This window comes from Chanodichthys erythropterus, chromosome 3 (assembly GCF_024489055.1).
Source record: "Chanodichthys erythropterus isolate Z2021 chromosome 3, ASM2448905v1, whole genome shotgun sequence".
In the NCBI taxonomy this organism is placed as follows: Eukaryota; Metazoa; Chordata; class Actinopteri; order Cypriniformes; family Xenocyprididae; genus Chanodichthys; species Chanodichthys erythropterus.
The window spans coordinates 4,756,415-4,775,680 of record NC_090223.1 but is presented as its reverse complement, the minus strand read 5'-3'; the positions used below and the strand labels follow the sequence as shown (position 1 = coordinate 4,775,680).

At 36.0% G+C, this 19,266-nt stretch overlaps 2 protein-coding genes across 2 annotated transcripts in view; one reads left to right on the top strand and one right to left on the bottom strand.

Moving 5' to 3' along the window:
* Nucleotides 1-19,266, bottom strand: part of LOC137015101 (zinc finger protein 271-like) — a 448,677-nt gene that overhangs the window by 401,612 nt on the left and 27,799 nt on the right. The window lies entirely within an intron of this gene.
* Nucleotides 3,006-18,684, top strand: LOC137015287 (cytolytic toxin-alpha-like). The gene is made up of 7 exons (XM_067380151.1): nt 3,006-3,085; nt 5,579-5,716; nt 9,811-9,879; nt 10,048-11,775; nt 16,080-16,201; nt 17,779-17,894; nt 18,146-18,684. Exons 2-7 carry the CDS (start codon nt 5,602-5,604, stop codon nt 18,273-18,275), a joined length of 2,280 nt encoding a protein of 759 aa, XP_067236252.1. The 5' UTR covers nt 3,006-3,085; nt 5,579-5,601; the 3' UTR covers nt 18,276-18,684.

Sequence of the window (19,266 nt, the reverse complement as noted above, 5' to 3'; positions counted from 1 at the left end):
TGTATTGAAATTAAGTACTTTACACTGATCCATGTAGTGTATTTTTCTCAGTTTGTCCCACTATCTCTTAAAATATTTGAGAAAAACGTCTATCTACTTGTACCTCTGTGTCTCCTGAGTATCAGTCCATAACAAGGGCATTAGTTTTTTATCTGTTCTTCTGGTTGGACTGAATGCATTTCCCATATCCAACAGTAGATGATACAACTGAGTAAACCCTACCAGTGTTATCACAACCTGTTACAGGCCAATGCAAGTGGAAGCATCAGTGGCTTTTTACATTACAGTGATAGTTTGACGGCAGCAGCTTGAGTACAGCTCCAGTTATTCACTGTTACTGTGAAATTTTAATGGCCAAGAAAACTATGATTAGAAGACATTAATCTTGGCTAAATGCCATATTAGAAGGGATTCCCATTAACATAGCACATTGCTTTGTTGTCATCTCTCTTTCACCTATACCGATTTTAATTTTATCATTTTCTTTTCACCATTGCTGAGTCTACTAAATTCTGTTTTTTTTTTGTTGTTGTTGTTTTGTTTTTTAATATGAAAAATATGATAATAATATAATAAAAAATGTAGTAGTTTTGTCATGATAGATGATTAAATCTGTTCCTTGTCTGAAAAATAATGTTAGATCTTCAGCAAAATGTTTTACAGTTCACACTAATGCCTGCTGGCTCTGTTAATTGTTCAGATAAAATTTAAATCAATTTAAAGCTCATATTGTATGTGGTTCTATATTACTAAGAATTATTTACTGTGCATCATGATATTAATCATTAATTTTAAGTTTAGTCATGTAATTCACATTAATGTCTATTTTTTTTAAAAACAAATTACACTCTGTCCTATAATATATTCACCACAGTGATCTCGTGCCTTTTCTCTTGATTTCACAACCTGCCCCTAAAATATCTACGCATGTCCATTGATCAGGGCTGTGTTTCCCAAAAGCTTTGTGAGTTTAGTTGATCGTAATGGTCTTCCCGATCAACTTGGGCTCACAATGCTTTTGGGAAACACAGCCCTGCATGTTGACACAGAAACAAGTTTAATAATAAGCAGAAAATAAGCTACATATTAACAGCAAAACAAACTCTGTCAAAGATAAGTTTCTGTAAATTCACCATAGATGGGAATGCATAATGTCCACATTAGAAACGAAAGGAGATTTTACAGTTTACTCAAAGTGTTTGTTCACCCTGATGTTTTTCCACAAAGCTTTATTTTGGTCTCATCTGACGATCAAACCCATCCTCTGAAAGTTCCAGTAATGTCTGGCAAACATGAGACTGTTTAAGGTCACGGCTGTCACCTTATCAGATTTTTCACACAACATGGCCTAAAGAATTTACAGTAATGATATATCGCAATATCTATAGAAACTTTGAACAAAAAAGCAATGCTATCAGTCAAATTCATCTGTACTTTGATTATTTTGTGTTTTGTTCTCTTTTTTAGCCAATGAATCACACATCTCATCCAACAATTACAATAACTGAGACTCTCCCTTATGAAAAAGAAAAGAGAGAAAACCTAAATGCATTTCTCATTTGTACTGCATCCGTACAAGCAAACTTATAAGATTATAAGTAGGCTATACTAGTAGTTTACTATTTTTTTAAGTATATATAATGAAACTACACTGATATATTCAGTAAACTACTAGTTTAGTGCAAATATACTTGTAAGTTCTCATTAAAGGGTTAGTTCATCAAAAAAATGGAAATTCTGTCATTAATTACTCACCCTCATGTCGTTCCACACCCGTAAGACCTTCATTCATCTTCAGAACACAAATTAAGATATTTTAGTTGAAATCTGATGGCTCAGTGAGGCCTGAGCAATGACATTTCCTCTCTCAAGATCCATTAATGTACTAAAAACATATTTAAATCAGTTCATGTGAGTACAGTGGTTCAATATTAATATTATAAAGCCACGAGAATATTTTTGGTGCACCAAAAAAACAAAATAACGACTTATATAGTGATGGCCGATTTCAAAACACTGCTTCAGGAAGCTTCAGAGCGTTATGAATCAGCGTGTCGAATCAGCGGTTCAGAGCGCCAAAGTCACGTGATTTCAGCAGTTTGACACGCGATCCGAATCATGATTCGATACGCTGATTCATAACGCTCCGATGTATATTACTATGTTCCTATTTAGGATTTTTTTATATACTTGAAATAAACCTTTAAATGTAGTTTAACTCTTTCCATTTTTAAAACATATACAACACAATGGTGTGTTAATTATTTACAGTATTGACTTGATATTCAAAACATGAAATTGTACCTCACGAGACTGATTTCGGACAGACACCATTTAGGTTTTTTTAGCCCCACTGTCACCGAGTGGAAAGCACAGGATTGCAGGATATCAAGGCAGCGAAGGATCCATCTATACTGCATTCAAAAATCAATCAGATGAAGGTATCTCATGAGACAGGAAGTAAAGATAACTGGATTCAGAAGTGCCTTGATGACTTTTTAGCTTGGAATGCGTCCACAAGTGAGACCCATAGAAGTATTAAAATGGCATTCCAGGAAATCCTTAATATGGATTGCTGCAGCTGAATAATGCAGACAGACGTTTTGACTGATTAAACATTATATTGTGACACCACTAGATGTCACCAAATTTACCAAACAAACTGTAAAGGTGAGGTCCGGTCATAGTTGATATAAACATTGACAATCACACATAATCAATGTTTATATGTTATTAATGATATGTTTATATGTTATATAGAACGAAAATTATGCCAATTTTCATTTTTGGGTCATTGCTTTCTTCCACTTCTTTGCCACAATGAAAACCAGTTGTTTGCAGTCTTAAACCACAAAACTTGTCTTTTTGGCACAGACATGAATGACAGTAAGCTCACAATGCTGTGATGATGTGCCAATCTCAAATCTCATCTCGGGGCCAGCAGAGTTTGGGTCCATGAGGGTAAAGGACAGTTTTTTCTGAGTATAAATATCAGTACAGAAATCCAGTGAGCTTCAGACTTCAGTTGAAGACTTTACCTGAAGATTTCATCTCTGAACTTCCCACGGACACACAGAGACTCCAGGTAATTCATCATTTCAATCAATATGAACAGGTGATGTTAGTGTGAATGTGCTCATAACAGGGGAATCATAGACATGTTTTTATTCAAATTAAAAATCATCACTAGACTGCAAAGTAACTGAAGGATTTTTTTTTAATAATATAGGATTTGAAACAATTGATAACCATCCTTCTTTATAAGGAAATGTAAAATATTGAGATAATTAATGAAATGACTAAAGTTTTTTGTATTGAATTATAAAGTAAGTTTTTCCCCCATGAAACCTGTGGTACGGTGAATAAAGCCAGAAAGTCAAACTTGAATATTTCTCGTTAGTCCAAAAACAGCTTGTATAGAGATTAAGCTGACAAAAACCTCTATTTTGACAATTTCATATTTTGTCTCAGTATGACATCTGCAGAAGATCAACGCCCACTTCTACATTATTGCCTCTGAACTGTCATTGATCATCTGAAGTGCTCAAACCCTTTTATAAAGTGCACTTATTACGCAAATAATATACTTTATTAAAGAACACTTAAGTGTGAATTAAATGTAATGTTTTCAACCATGTAAAAGTATATTATTTGTCATTTATATTTCAATTTATATTAAATGCCACTGAGAAACTTTGCAGTGTAAATTTACAGTTATTAACTGCCAGTAGTTTCGCCTGCAAAGTTTCAACAGTTTTTTTTTACTGTAAACATTGTCCTGTAATTTATCTGTAAAATGCTGGCAGCACAGCTGCACTAAATTAAAACTCAACTTATCCAGTTACAGCTTTAGAGCAAAGCAACATGCAGTATCATCATTGTTTGTTGTTCCTCTGCTGGACTGAAGCACAGGATCTCCTCTCTTTAGCACAGCAGTAAACCTCACAAAACTCAGACAACAGAAACACTTTCAATTCTGCTATTACAGAACATTACCACTATATCATCACGTGTGTGCGTGTGTGTGTAAAAACACACAAAATAACACTTCAGTTCAACATTTACTCTCATTGAGTTCACATAATTTTTTCTATTAAGTTCAATGTGACTTCACAGTAATTTTTGCAGTAAACTACTGGCAGCAGATTTGCCAATATATTACTGTTTTTGCTTACTGTAAACTTAGTTTGTTGTTTGCTTTAAACTTAATTTACAGTTTATTACTGTTAATATACATTTCGCTTATGTGTCTTTTTATCTTACACCTTTAACCCGTTTAACCTCACAGCAAAAAGCTGTAGAGTCCGCACTACAGAGAGTAAAAGTAACACGGAAGCAGTGTTGCCGTTATTGAGATAATTAAGTGATTAAGCAAGAGGACATCTCAATGTTACACACTGGTAAAGCCTTTACCACTCGATGATATGCTGTGATGCCGCTCTGTTAAAAGGGTCCTCCACTTGAAAGTAAATGGGTCGACATCAAGAACATATACAGTCAAACCAAAATTCATTCAGACACCTTCAACATTTCATTCTTTAGTTTATTCACTATTTTTTTTATTAAGGTCATAAAATAGGACAAGATCACAGTAACCTTAATTATGTCAGATGACACTTAAGCAAAACATGGTCAGGTAAAAGTGTCTGAATAATTTTTGGTTCCAATGTTTTTTTTTCAATTTTACTAGTAGTCCACTGTATGAAGAATTTTTTGGGTATGTCACTTTAAAATATAATTTATTCCTGTGATCAAAGCTGAATTTTCAGCATCACATGATCCTTCAGAAATCATTAATCTAATAAAAACTGTGTGTTTTCAAACTGCAGCTGGCTTGATCACAGAAGTTCACTTGTGCATTTGCATCCTTTTGTGCAAATGTAAGTAGAAACATTGTTTTTATCAGTGCTTGAAGTGGAAAAATAAAAATACCGGTATTCCTGGGACTTACCAAAACCAAACATGCTCAACATGCTCCTGACGAAGGGAGGGTGCGGCAGGCTTACTTACATGCACACTGTGTACTGGTCCATTTCAAGCACTGGTATTTATGTTTTATATGTAACCGGTCCTGTATGACCCGCTCCGAGCAGGATTCAAACTGGTGTCTCTGACATAGGAGGCAGGTGCACTAACAGGGAGGATAAAGATGACAGCCTCTAGCATCAGTCGCTAGTGTGCCTCTTGAGGCCAGGGGAGAGAGGTTTACCCCCACAGCTCTCACTGGCCTACGTTACATATACAGTATATACATGATTAATCTCATAAAGGATGCATTTGTTTTTGGTTTATTATCCTGCTAGAAATGCCGGTTTTCATTCACCCTTCAGTTTCAGCGCACGCAGCTCAAACAGCAATGCCCGACATTACTGACTATTATTTTAAACAATCACCAAGCAGTGTTATTTTTCTCTATTATCATACACTGTCTGTATGTAGAATTAACATAACATCATTATTTCATTTTTTAAATATCACTATTGATCAATACCTGTATATTGTGACACCCTATTTTCAACACAAAGGCAGTTTATTGATGACACTGAGGCATCTTCTCCTGTGACTTCTGTTCAAACAGATCTTCTCGCTGACTGTTCTAAGATGGTGGCACTTTCAATGTACCTGAAGCAGCCAAACTTCATTTACTTGCATTCATATCTATGGCTGGCAACCGTATCTGTGGCGAATGCTAGAATTGAAGGAACAAAGACTCAAGGTAAGATGTGAATGATGTTACAAAATGTGAATGTGCTGAATAAAGATCAGCAATATGACAGGGCAGATTCAATGTCCTTAGAAGTATTTTCTTATTAATTTATTCCATAGGGATATTTTTAAAATAAATAATTCCCCAATAGAGAGTTTAAAGGGGTGGTTGAATGCGATTTCACTTTTTTAACTTTAGTTAGTGTGTAATGTTGCTGCTTGAGCATAAACAGTATCTGCAAAGTTACAGCGGTGAAAGTTCAATGCAAACTGAGATATTGTCTTTTAAAGTTATGGAGGTTTAATGCCTACAAAAACGACCGGTTTGGACTACAACGAGCTTCTTCCCGGGTTGGTGACATCATAAACCCTTGCTATTAACATAAACACGCCCCCGGGATCACGCAACAAAGTGGGCGAGGCCATGTGGAGCAGTATAATGGAAGCAGAAGAGTTGTTTACACCGAACGCGAGCTGTGCGACGCGACGCATCAAAAGATATAGAACTCATTATAATCTGTGATATTTTCTACACTGGATGCGGCGCTGAAGAAGCTTCCAGAATCTACACGAGTTCAATGCTGGATTTGCACAAAGGTTTTTACTGAAAGATGGAACAGTTCCCACTTTAAAAGCAGAAGCTGCTGTTTATCGCTCCCAAACTGTAAGTGTGTTTTATTGTTTGTCTTTTAAACGTAATGTTATAGTTCTGTTGCTATTTTTAATGCATCTAGGACATATACAAAGAGCAACTCGTTTTTGCTAGCCAGCTACGTTCTACTGCAACAAACACCGACAAACGTCTCTGTTCATAGACACACAGTTGTTCATGCTATAAATTAAACGCTACCTTTACAAAAATGCAACTACTCAGTCATGTATTTGGCTACAGTGAAGCTTTAATCAGGATAAAACTGTATATTGAAAGCTAACAAACAGCAGTGACAGCTTATCTAAACACTTTGACACAAATACTAAATGAAATACCATCCATAAACGTCCTTTAAAAGCTGTGATTGCAGAGGTTCTGCCTGACCCTCTTCATCTGGGTCTGATTCGGCTCAATTTGATACAGCAATATAGGCGCTATTATTTACTTTCCACCTAAGTGCGTAACAACGTATGGTAAGGGGCGTGGCATTTCCGGACGCTTCAGCGAATCACGACACACTGGGCCAGCTACCAACCTGCTAACCAATCTGGGCACACTGCGTATGTCGGAGGGAGTGGCTTCATAGAAGCAGGAAGTCAAACGAGCCGTTCATATGACAGTGGAAACAGAGGTGTAGAATAAAGGTAAAATATATTAAAAATACAGCGTTTTCAAAAAAACAAAGCATTAAGACATGTTAAACTGTGCCCCAAAAACACAATCAAGCCTAGAAAAAAAACACTGAACCACCCCTTTAACAAAAAGCCATGAACAAAACCAGCAGCGGAGCACAAATCAAGTCAAAGTACAGATACCCTAATAAAATATTACTCCAGTAAATGTATTACATACTCCTTTTCGATTTTACTTAAGTAAAAGTACAAAAGTACTGGTCCCACTTTATATTAGGTGTCCTTAACTACTCTGTATGTACATCAAAAAATAGGGAAGGGTCAACAGTGTAATCTTTTAAAATACAAGTATAATGTAAAAACATGTTGTAGACAATATAAGTGCATATATCAAATGATTCGTTTAAATGTTAGTACATAGTGGCATATAAAGTGGGACCAAAGCAAAAAATGTAATTAAGTATTCAAATTAAACGCAGAATAAAATGAGCGCTGCAAATGATTCAGTAGGTTTGAGCATGAAATATATGTGGCAAAGATAAAATAGGATTACAGCTGTCATTGATTTTTGTAATTGATTATATTTTTATTTTTGCACTACTTTATTTTATTTTGCAATTTATTATTTTTGTTTGCAAAACTTATTTTTTTCCGCTCAATACTTTATTTTTCCTTTGCAATTCTTTATTTTTGTTTGCAAAACATTTTTTTATTGCTCAATTCTTTTTTTTTTGTTTTGCAAAACTTTATTTTTGTGCAAAACTTTAAGGCATTAATTTGACTCCATAATTCCCGCATTTAAATGTGGTTGTCACTCCTGAAACTTACAGTGTGTACATGGCCTTTGGCACTTCTCTGTTTCATCAGCCTGGTGGCGTAACATGGAAAGTGCTGGTCTAGGTCTCAGAGGTTCTGTGACTAAATCTTACCTAGTATGATCCTAAATTGTTTGTTGAAAAATAAAAAAAGGAAATGAGTTGTCTTTTTGCATTTTATATGATTTTGTGTGCTTATTGGATGTTGTTAGCTTGATCCTGTAGTCCCTCTGCAGCTATATTTTTAGGGCCTGAGCACTGATGGTGTGAGGACACTATTGTAATTGCTTGCTCAGTTATTCTTCTTCTCCGAAATGAATCGCATTTTTGAGGGCTTAGACATACTCAAAAACTCATGAAACTTCGTACACGCATCAGAAGCGTCAAAATTTAAATTAAGCGCCCTTCACGTTATGTTTCACGTACAAGATGAAATTCGGTAGACACATCTATCAGCCTGATACCTACAAAAAAAGTCCATGGGTGCAAAATCTGAAAACCCAACAGGAAGTGAGATATTTTGAATTTTCTTTGCAAAATGTTTGCAGTTTTGCCATTTGTTTGTTGTACTTCAACAAACTCCTCCTAGAGCTTGAATCAGATCAACATCATATATGTTCAGTCTAATCTAAAGGGCTTTGCAAAGTTAACTTGTGAAGATATTGAGTTTTCACTAAAGGGCGTGTCCGTGGCGGCCTGGCAAATTTCGATGTTTCGCCATGAAAGAGGAAGCTGTTGTTACTCAGGCATACTATGTCCGATCTGTCCCAAACTTCACATGTGTGATAAGAGTCCTGGCCTGAAGACATCTATACGACAATGTTCAGTTAGTCATAGCGCCACCTGCTGGCAACAGGAAATGGCATGCTTTACACTGTAATTCACTCCTAGTAACACATTGCAATATGCCATGAAGTACCAAACATGCTAGAAACACTTTAAATGAAACACTTGGCTAAATACTAATGCATGTGATTAACGCCATGAAACAGAAAATTGTTGTAACTCAGGCATGCAATGTCCGATCTGCTCCAAACTTCACATGTTTGAGAACAGTCCTCCCCTAAACACATCTAAATGACAATGTTCAGTTATAGTAATAGCGCCATCCACTGGCAACAGGAAGTGATGTGTTTAACACTGTGGTGCACTACTAGCAACTTACTAAAATATGCCATTGAGTGCTAAACATGCTAGAAACATTCTAAAAAATGGTAGCAACTCTTAGCTGAGTGCTAAAGCATGCTATTATTATCATGAAACAGGAAGTTGTTGTAACTCGAGCATACAATGTAATCTATTTTTAATCTCTATAATAAAATGTATAATTCAGATTTTGATCTCCATATCCATTTACATATATTATATATATCTTCCAAGGGGTTTTTTCCCTCCTAGGACCTTTTTCCCCAGTGTTAGCACGCTGGGTTTTTCTCCTAGGGGGTTTTTTCCACCCCTGGGAGTCAGCCGACTTTGGCTTAATGTAGCACCATCTTGTATATGTTACATATTACCACGCTTGTTTGTACAGCTTATTTTTAACCACTTCCTTTTTTTCTGTGCTTCTAATATGTAAAGCTGCTTTGAAACAATTACCAATTGTAAAAGCGCTATATAAATAAATTTGACTTGACTTGACAATGTAAAATTCTGCCTCAAACTGTAGGTTTGATAAGTGCCCTAGCCTGAAGACATCTACAAACTAAAAAATTTAGTTATAGTCATAGCGCCACCAGCTGGCAGCAGGAAGTGTGGCAAATAGAAATGACTGATGTTGTCCTCCTATATTTATATACTTAAATGCATATTGCCCACCGTGCTTTGTCTTCCTAAAGCAACCGGGTGGCGGTGCAAGGGTCTTTTCATCGCTGCTCACAGCTTTAATTTTATTTATAATGGATTTCTACAGCATTGAACTGTATTCATTATTATTATGATGGAGAAATGTGTTATAAATATTTTCTTTTTTTCCTTTTTTCTTTATTATGTCCATGGCCAATTGAAGTTGCAGCCCTAGGAAGACCTCTGTCTCTTGGTATGCTTTACGACTGCCGTGAAGATACCTTCATTCCAGGTGGTGTATCTACCTAAAAAAAATAATTTAAATATTTTTTTTTTTCCACCAAATGTTGAATCACCAATTACAAGTCTTTGTGTGACAATATTATAAAGCCTGCACATTTACAACAATTCATCACTTTCTCATAAATATAGTAATTGTTAAAGCCATTATTCATTTCAGGTGTTACTCTCTGGGATACAAAATCACTGAATGAAAATGTGAACATTCATCCACAGTACCGAACTAAAGAGAAGTTTAGTAGCTCTGACTCTCTTTCTAGTAAGTCCAGCCTCCTGGATGTAAGTGCTTCTCTGAAGGCCAGTTTCTTGGGAGGGCTGGTGGAGGTGGGAGGATCTGGCAAGTTCCTGCATGACACCAAATCCTCACACCAACAGTCCAGAGTTACAATGTATTACAGTGTAACCACAAGATATGAACATCTCACAATGTCCCAGCTGAGCCAGATCACCTACCCTCAGGTGTTTGACCAGAAAACTGCAACTCATGTGGTCGTTGCTGTGCTGTATGGAGCTCAGGCCATCATGGTATTTGATCGGACAATTTCAGATGAAGAAAAAAAGCAGGAGATTGAAGGAAAATTGAATGTCATGGTCCAGAGCATTTCTTCATTTTCCATTGATGGAGAAGGATCTGTAAATATGAATGAAGATGACAAGAAAATTGTTGAGAATACCATCTGCACATTTTATGGGGACTTCTTACTTGAGCAGAACCCCACCACATACGTAGAAGCCATACAGACATACAAGAAGCTTCCCGAACTGATAAAGGAGAATCCAAATAGTGTGGTTCCGATAAAAGTCTGGCTTTATCCTCTTCATCTACTGGACAATAAAGCAGCTCAGCTGGAGAGAGAAATCACTACAAGTCTGGTTTCCAGTATTGAAGATATAATCGAGGAGCTGGGAGAAGCAGAGAGGACATACAATGACCTGATCAAAAGTGCAATGGTCAATGCCTTCAGTGACATTAAAAAGAGGCTGCACTCATATCAGGAGTCGTTTATGATTTACAAGTCAAGGCTTCTGGGAGAAGTGGGCAGGATCTTACCTGCTATTCGAGGAGGAAAGATGGAGGAGAAGTCTCTGGAAGAATTCCTGAAGAAGCACAGCAGATCCCCATTCAATGCTGACATGCTTAACCACTGGTTACATGGTGCAAAGTCTGAACTTGACCTCTTGAGTTCGGTCACTGAGTCATTGGAAGGGATCAAAATTGAAGGCTCATACTTTCCCATGACCATTTTCTTTTATCGTAACGTTGATGCAGTGGTGTGTTTCACGTTCACATCTCTGAAGTATGAAGACCCATATCTTTCAACCCTGAAAGAGTTTCTGGAATCTGACAGGCATAAAGAGCTAGACGGGAGTAATAATACGTTTTCTGTGAAATCTCTCAGAAAGTGGTTCAATGATCCCAAAGTCATAATAAAGATGATAGAGAATGTGTCTCAATTCAGGAGGTTTGCAGAAGCCAATAAAGATGATAAGAGTATCCGCTTCATTATTTCTGCCATCCCCAATCCCTCCATTGCAGGAGGCTCCATCTATCTGTATAAAAAAGGGGAACTGACAGACACACAGTTCCAGCCCATGTCCAAGCCATCCCCACCAATAGTGAAGAAAGTCCTGCCCCAAGGTGTGACCTATAAACTGCAGAAGTCTTCATCTGGAGAGAGAGTGCAGTACAGAGTGGAGTACAAGCAGGTGAAATCACATTCTGGAGCTGAGGAACCATGGCTTTTTATAGACACATATGATGAAGACATTACTCTGACTGGATTAGAGTCTGGAAAGCATTACGTGATCCACTACAAGATCGTTGCTAAAGTGGGATTGAGTGAAGCCAGTGACCCTGTTAGCGTTTCTCTTAGCGCTCCCCCTTCCAGTAAGTGTCATCTTCACATTTTTATGAATACTTAACTGATGTGACTCTCAAGCCGTCTCATTCACACCCAGAAAGCACAGTATGTCAATGTACACTGCGTTCCAAATTATTATGCAAGAGACAAATCAGTAAGATTTCAGTAGAATAAACATTCAGATTTTAGTTTTTCTAAGAAAATGTTTGTTTGTTTATTTATCCATGTCTTTTTAGATAACTGGTATCAATCTCAGACAAAATAATTCACCAGATCTATGGAAACCCTACTTAGAGGTTGTTCCACATTATTAAGCAAGTCACAGTTCTCATGCAATATGGGGAGGAAGAAAGATCTTTCTGAAGATGAAAAGCATGAAATGGTGCAATGTTGTGCAAAAGGCATGAAAACAACTAATATTGTGTGGAAATTATCAAATTATCATAAGATTTGTGAGTGATTTAGAGCACAGCAGAATCTTCAAATACCTGTTTGCTGCTCAACACTGGCTTTTTTTATAGCTGCCCTTTTAATACAATTAATTTTTTTGATAGGAACTTTCATTAATAAGCCTTTATCTGACCGAGTTCTGCTGTGCTCTAAATCACTCACAAATCTTATGATAATTCGATAATCTCCATTCAGTTTCACACAATATTAGTTGTTTTCATGCCTTTTGCACAACATTGCACCATTTCATGCTTTTCATCTTCAGAAAGATATTTCTTCCTCCCCATATTGCATGAGAACTGTGACTTGCTTAATAATGTGGAACAACCTCTCTAAGTAGGGTTTCCATAGTCCTGGCTAATTATTTTGTCTGAGATTGATACCAGTTATCTAAAAAGACATGGATAAATAAACAAACAAACATTTTCTTAGAAAAACTAAAATCTGAATGTTTATTATACTGAAATCTTACCGATATGTCACTTGCATAATAATTTGGAACGCAGTGTAGTGTCAGGAAGATGTTGGACTCCAACAACACTAATGTTGGTCGGACATGAAATTTTGGTTGAGAATGAAAATCGGGTAGATTTAGATGTTGATGTTTTATTGAGAATAATATTTTGGTTTGATGAATAATATTTTGATGGTGATCAGTGTATGCTCTAGTTGGGCTCATGATCCTTGATATTTTAACATAATTTTTTTTTTTCTCTGGTTGCTTTAACTGAGTGTTTATAAAGCGCATTTGTTATAGGAAAAAAGCCAAAAAGAAAACATGACCAGGTGTTGTTGGTTATGTTTGGACATATACAATTATCATGTGATGACCTGAACCACTGGTCTTATTTAAAGTCTGATATCCGATTATACGACTGTACTACAATTTTGTATTATTGATTATAGTAGACCTGTGATTCTGCAGCATGAGCTCCAACTGTGTTAATTTAATCTGAAGGATTTTTAAAGGTTATTTTGCAGAAAAAATTTCAAGCTACTTCATCACTTGAACACACACAGACATCAAGAATCAACATATTAATCTCAACAATGTTGACAATCAAGATAACAGGCTTGATCAAGATGCATTGGTGCTGCGCAGACCGATCGGTGTATGACATCAAAGTGCCGCGACAGAGATTCATAAGCATGAGAAGTCGTATTCTCTCCGAACGCTCTCGCGGTAGTTTGATGTCATGCGGCGATTAATCTGTGCAGCGCCGATGCATCTTGAACAAGCCTAAAGCCTAATGTTGCAGTGCATGCTGGGTACCACCAATCAAAAACCATCCATGTCTCCCAGCATGAACTGTGGCATGAATAATTTATGCAGCTTAACTATCTTAGTATTTTCATTTATTTTTACTTTTGCTGTTTTTGTTGTGACTTTTTAAGTAGCTTGTTTTGTGATATTCAGAGTTGATCTTTTTATCTGATTTTCTTGATTGTCACTATTGTTGAGATTCTCATGTTTATTCTTAATATCTGTGTGCGTTTAAATGACAAAGTAGTTAATTTTTTTTTTTCTTTTTTTTCACAGAATCTCTTTTAAAAATAACACTGTTGGATCTTGTGCTGTAGAAACACAGGGCTGCTATAAATAAAGTAGCACATCACCTACATAATCAAAGATTAAACTTATAAGATCATTTATCAGACCACTACATGATGATTATGTATTCATCAATCCATATTTTATAAAAATACTGTTACAACAGCCAAAGAAAAACTAATGTAAAAAAGTCAAGAGCTAAACTAAAGCAACATTATTTGCAGTAATGGTGACTTCAAACAAAACATTTTCTATAAAATAGCATAACATTTGAACATCTGTTAATTCTCAGTAGGAACTTCTGGAATAAAGTCAATCTGGCTAGTAATAAGTGAAGCTGGTAATGCTGTTTGTGGAGTCGTTTAATCCTCAGATCTTCAGAGATTCAGTTTCTTTTATCTTCAGTTGATTTTATCTAAGGCTGTGGCTGAAGTCAGATGTAGCATTGTGTTTCTGCTCGTCTCTTTTTTATATTAGTAACTAGCTACTTGAGTAGTTTTTTCATTGAATACTTTTTTACTCTTACTCAAGTAACTATTAAAAAGGGATAGTTCACCCAAAAATGAAAATTTGATGTTTATCTGCTTACCCCCAGCGCATCCAAGATGTAGGTGACTTTGTTTCTTCAGTAAAACACAAATGATGATTTTTAACTCCAACCGCTGCCTTCTGTCAGTCAAATAATGGCAGTGGATGGGAACATCGTCTATAAAACTTGCTCAGACAAATCCAAATTAAACCCTGCAGCTCGTGACGACACATTGATGTCCTAAGACACGAAACGATTGGTTTGTGCGAGAAACCGAACAGTATTTATATCATTTTTTACCTCTAAAACACCACTATGTCCAACTGCGTTCAGCACTCGGTTAGTAAGGTCTGATCGCGTTCTGACAGCGGCAGTGATGTCTCGCGCATATACTTCAATGAGTGTCAGACATCACTGCCGCTGTCAGAGCGCGATCAGACCTCACTAACCGAGTGCTGAACGCAGTTGGACATAGTGGTGTTTTAGAGGTAAAAAAATGATATAAATACTGTTCGGTTTCTCTAATTTGGATTTGTCTGTGCAAGTTTTATTTACTCTTATAGCAGAAGTCCCCATCCACTCCCATTATTTGACTGACAGACGGCAGCGGTTGGAGTTAAAAATCATCATTTGTGTTCTACTGAAGAAACAAAGTCACCTACATCTTGGATGCGCTGGGGGTAAGCAGATAAACATCAAATTTTCATTTTTGGGTGAACTACCCCTTTAAGATTTTCATAGTAACATATGACATCTTTCTCAGTGTCTGAATTCACTTGTTCACTCACTTCATTAGGTGGACTATAGTAAATTGTAGGGAATAGTGAATGAGGGTATAGGTTCTGATTTCAGACAGTCTCTGAGTGTCGGCTTTGATGTTGTTTCCTACAATATATTACTGCTTAAATGGAAAATAGTAAGTTAGCAGAGGTGGGTAGAGTATGCAAGAACTGTACTCAAGTAAAAGTACAAGTAAATGTTTACTCGAGTAAAAGTAATACAGGTCGCTGCCACTGTGCAATACCCATTGACGGGTGTTCATTTGATCATTTCATACTCTGTAAACAATGGTAGTGAAGGTATTCAAAAAACTGGTAATGCCATACTTTGTAGTAGTGGTGTTATATTACTTGAAATGTAATCGAATGGAGCTGAAGCCTACCTGAGTCGTTCAGAGACAGCAAACGCAGATGTTCAACTAGGCCCAATAAATATCTTCATCGCTGGCAAACAATAGGATGCATTTGCAGATTTGTTTTCAATTGACTCTAGATCCACTGGCACTTCGTCCAACGCTCCTGGTTTTCTTAAATTTCCTGTTACGACCGCTTCAGATGATTCAGACGATCTCAGCAAATCATTCAAACCAATTAGAATAACTTATTTATTTCTTAACATGCATTAAAATAAAGTAACAAGAGGAACGTCCCCCAGCGTAACAAAGTAAAAGTTTTTCATTAGAAATGTACTCAAATTTAAGTAAAAGTACCCAGATTTAAAGGGGTCATGACATGAGAAATCACATTTTCTTTGGTCTTTTGTCATATAAGAGGTCTTTGTATCATTATTGCATCCTACAAGTTCCATAACTTAAAACATCCTCGTCATCAATAAAAAAGCATTAATGTAATCAAGCAGTAAAAAAAGCCTAGTTTGGAACAGAGATGTTATGTGACGTCACAGGGGCACAATCATTTGCATACGACTGCGTCTGGAGCAAGACAACCTGGACTCCTTCAAACAGAGCGTTTTAACAGAATCATTAATACATTCAGTTACAAATTATGTGTTTTTGTTAGGAAATGTGTTTAGCTTGGATGGGTTTTTCATCTCCCCGGAACCGATGACCTGGTCTGATGGAGAACAGTTTTGCAAGAATCATGGTGGAGATCTGGTCATTATCAAGAGTTTTGAGAAGCAGGTGGGTTTGTGCAAGTGATCTTTGTGGAAGGAATATAGTATTATTCACTTATTTTTGATCAATATATTAAATTATATAAACAATTTAAAATAATATATTGAATAATACATTCTATTCAATAATAGATTATCTGATGACTGGCAATTTATTGACTGCTTCCAACTCAAGTTGCTGTGAGAACTAAATACTCAAAAATAAAGTTGAAATAAAGAATATAAAGGACATACATAAATAAAATAAATAAACATTTTCTTTGTAAACCTTTTAATCAGAGTTAAATTCACTTTAACAGCATAACTATAGTCTTTGCACAGATATTGCTCTTTTCCACATAGCAACACAATCCACATCAATCACATACAATATAAATGAAAAACTTACTTCATTGGCTGGTTATTACCAAAGGAGAACTTAATCTTGCATCTGATATCCTTTTTAACTCCAGATGAATTGATATAAACATTTACAAATGTGGAAAATGCATCATCTTTCCATGCGGTGCAGACATCTTTCTTCCTGATTCACGCCGTGCTTTCATAATAAAAGTCTCCCTTCAAACCGCTCTTTACCAAGCAGTTTCAAATTAAAAGATCTTTAGCAAAACATTTATAAAATAATTAAATAAGCATGAAATATAAACTGACTTCTCTGTCAGTTACACCCAGCATGCATTGCAGCATGAAGAGTCATTTTTAAGAGTCATATGCTGATTCTTGATGTCTGCATGTGTCTATATATAGTAGGGCTGGGCGATGTATCGAATGCTTTTGTCACGCGCATTTCTTCAGTAAAGCCGGTTCCCTGATTACCGCTAAATCGCCATCACCTGCTTTCAAATGGAGCGGCATTTAATAGACAGAACCGTAGATCACTGATAAGCCACGCAATATCGCGTTCAATATCGACGGCGATACATATTTGTATGACTTTGCATTATTAATAATAATAATAATAATGTTTAATTTATTTAGCTCCTTTCCCAAGTTCAAGGATGCTTTACAATAACATGACAGAGTCATTTAACATACCCAATTAAGTGGATAGTAGACATTTGTCCAGTCCAGAAACAGAAATTATAAAAAAAATAGAGACATATAGCGTAGTATGGAGTAAACAACATAGAAAATGGATAGTATTAACAACAAACACAAAGAATAGTAGATACAAGACAGATGCACATAACAAAAATACTCTGAGAAATCATTACAACTGGTAGTACATGATTTGGAAAGTGTCTAAAGAAACAACAAGTTACAACTTTGAGTTAAACATGATTTAGAAATGTAAGGCAATTGGTTTCCTCAAGTTCTCTAACTATACTCAACTAATTACATTTTACAGTGATAGTAAATATATAGTAACATATTTTTCAACATATGAAAAGCGGCATTGTATTATGTATTATTCAACATATTGTAATATATTAACAGAATATATTGTTTTATAGTTTTTCAATATAATTAAACCATTTAATATATTGATCATAAATAAACAGAAACATATTTTGTTTCTGTAAGGGGAGTGTCTGTTAATGAAAGAGAGGAATCACACTTATTCATGTTTTTGTTCACACACAGAGGATGGTATCTTCATTTGTCAGGGGGAAGATGCATGTGTCCGTGTGGATTGGATTGAATGACTTAGAGATCGAAGGCAACATGAAATGGGTGGATAATACACCACTCAATCGAGGGTAAGTGCTAAAACACTCACAGACAACTACTGAGTATATTTTATTAATATTTCATAACCTTTACCTAAAACAGCTGAAGACACAAGTACAACCACAATCAAAGACTCTTCCAACAAATACATTATTTTAGAATAAAACTCAACTTCATCTCTCTTTTACTTCTCTGTTTACTTCCACTCTTGCTTCTGTACTGCTTTAGTTTACTTTTGAATGGCTGACTCGTGAATTTGGGGTTCTATTCTGTTATTCAGGTTCTGGATGAGAGGTGAGCCGAGTAACAATAATGGAAATGAGGACTGTGTTATTATGAATCCAATACACTCCCTGAGTAACTGGAATGATATCCCATGCCTTGAGAAGAGCACTGTTCTTTGTGAATAAAAGGGTTCATCTAATTTTGTCATGCATTTACTTTTTTTTTATCTTATGGCATAAAATTGGATAAATTGTTACTGTTCCTGTCTTTTAAAACCCTGTCAGCTTATTTCATCATATATTACCTGCTTTCGTGATGTCAGTTTCATTTTATAATTCGGAATATTCTTTTATAATTTTATAATTCTGTATATTCTTATATCCTGGATATTCAGATCAAAGAAAAATGTAAAACTGTCATTGTTTTCTTATTGCTATAATAAACCTGAATCTCTGAGTGAATTGGCATAATGTGAGACAGCAAACCTCTGATGTGTTCTTTTCTTGCTCCATCATTTTAACAATCTTATTCAATCCGATTGGTTCATCTGACAATCACAATGAACTACAGAAGACTAAAATGTCCCAGATTGCTCAAACTCACCAGATACTGAGTGTCTGTGAAACTACTTTAAAGTTGAACTGATTAATCTTTGAATAAAATTGCCAGTTTCATGGCTTCTGCCACTTCTGTGGGGGAACCACTTCACTTATGTGGGAACTGCTGTGGGATGAGCTTCACTGGAAAAACATTATGAAATCAAAATCGACCCTATTTACTTTGTTAGTGCATATTACTAGTCTTGTGGTGAACAATTAATCCGTGCAAGTTAAAACACAGAAAGAAATTGTTTGTCACGGTAATCTTTAATCAAAATCTGAAATGTTACTTTTGGTCTGGAATGGCTTTTCTTCTCTGATTACGTCAGTTTGACGGCTTGGGTTGAAAATGCGCCAACCACTCCTCTGCAACCGTTTGTCTGCAATGAGCGAAAGATGGAGAGGAGGAGCGCTAACGTAAAACTCTGCCCTCTATTCAATATTCTGTTTCACTTAGATATACGTCACAACACTGGAGAAAAGTCGTTTGCAACTTCCGGTTCACGCAGACTTTAACATAAACACAGGAATAAACACACATATCTGTAGTCATCAAATCCCTTCAGTCTGTTGACAG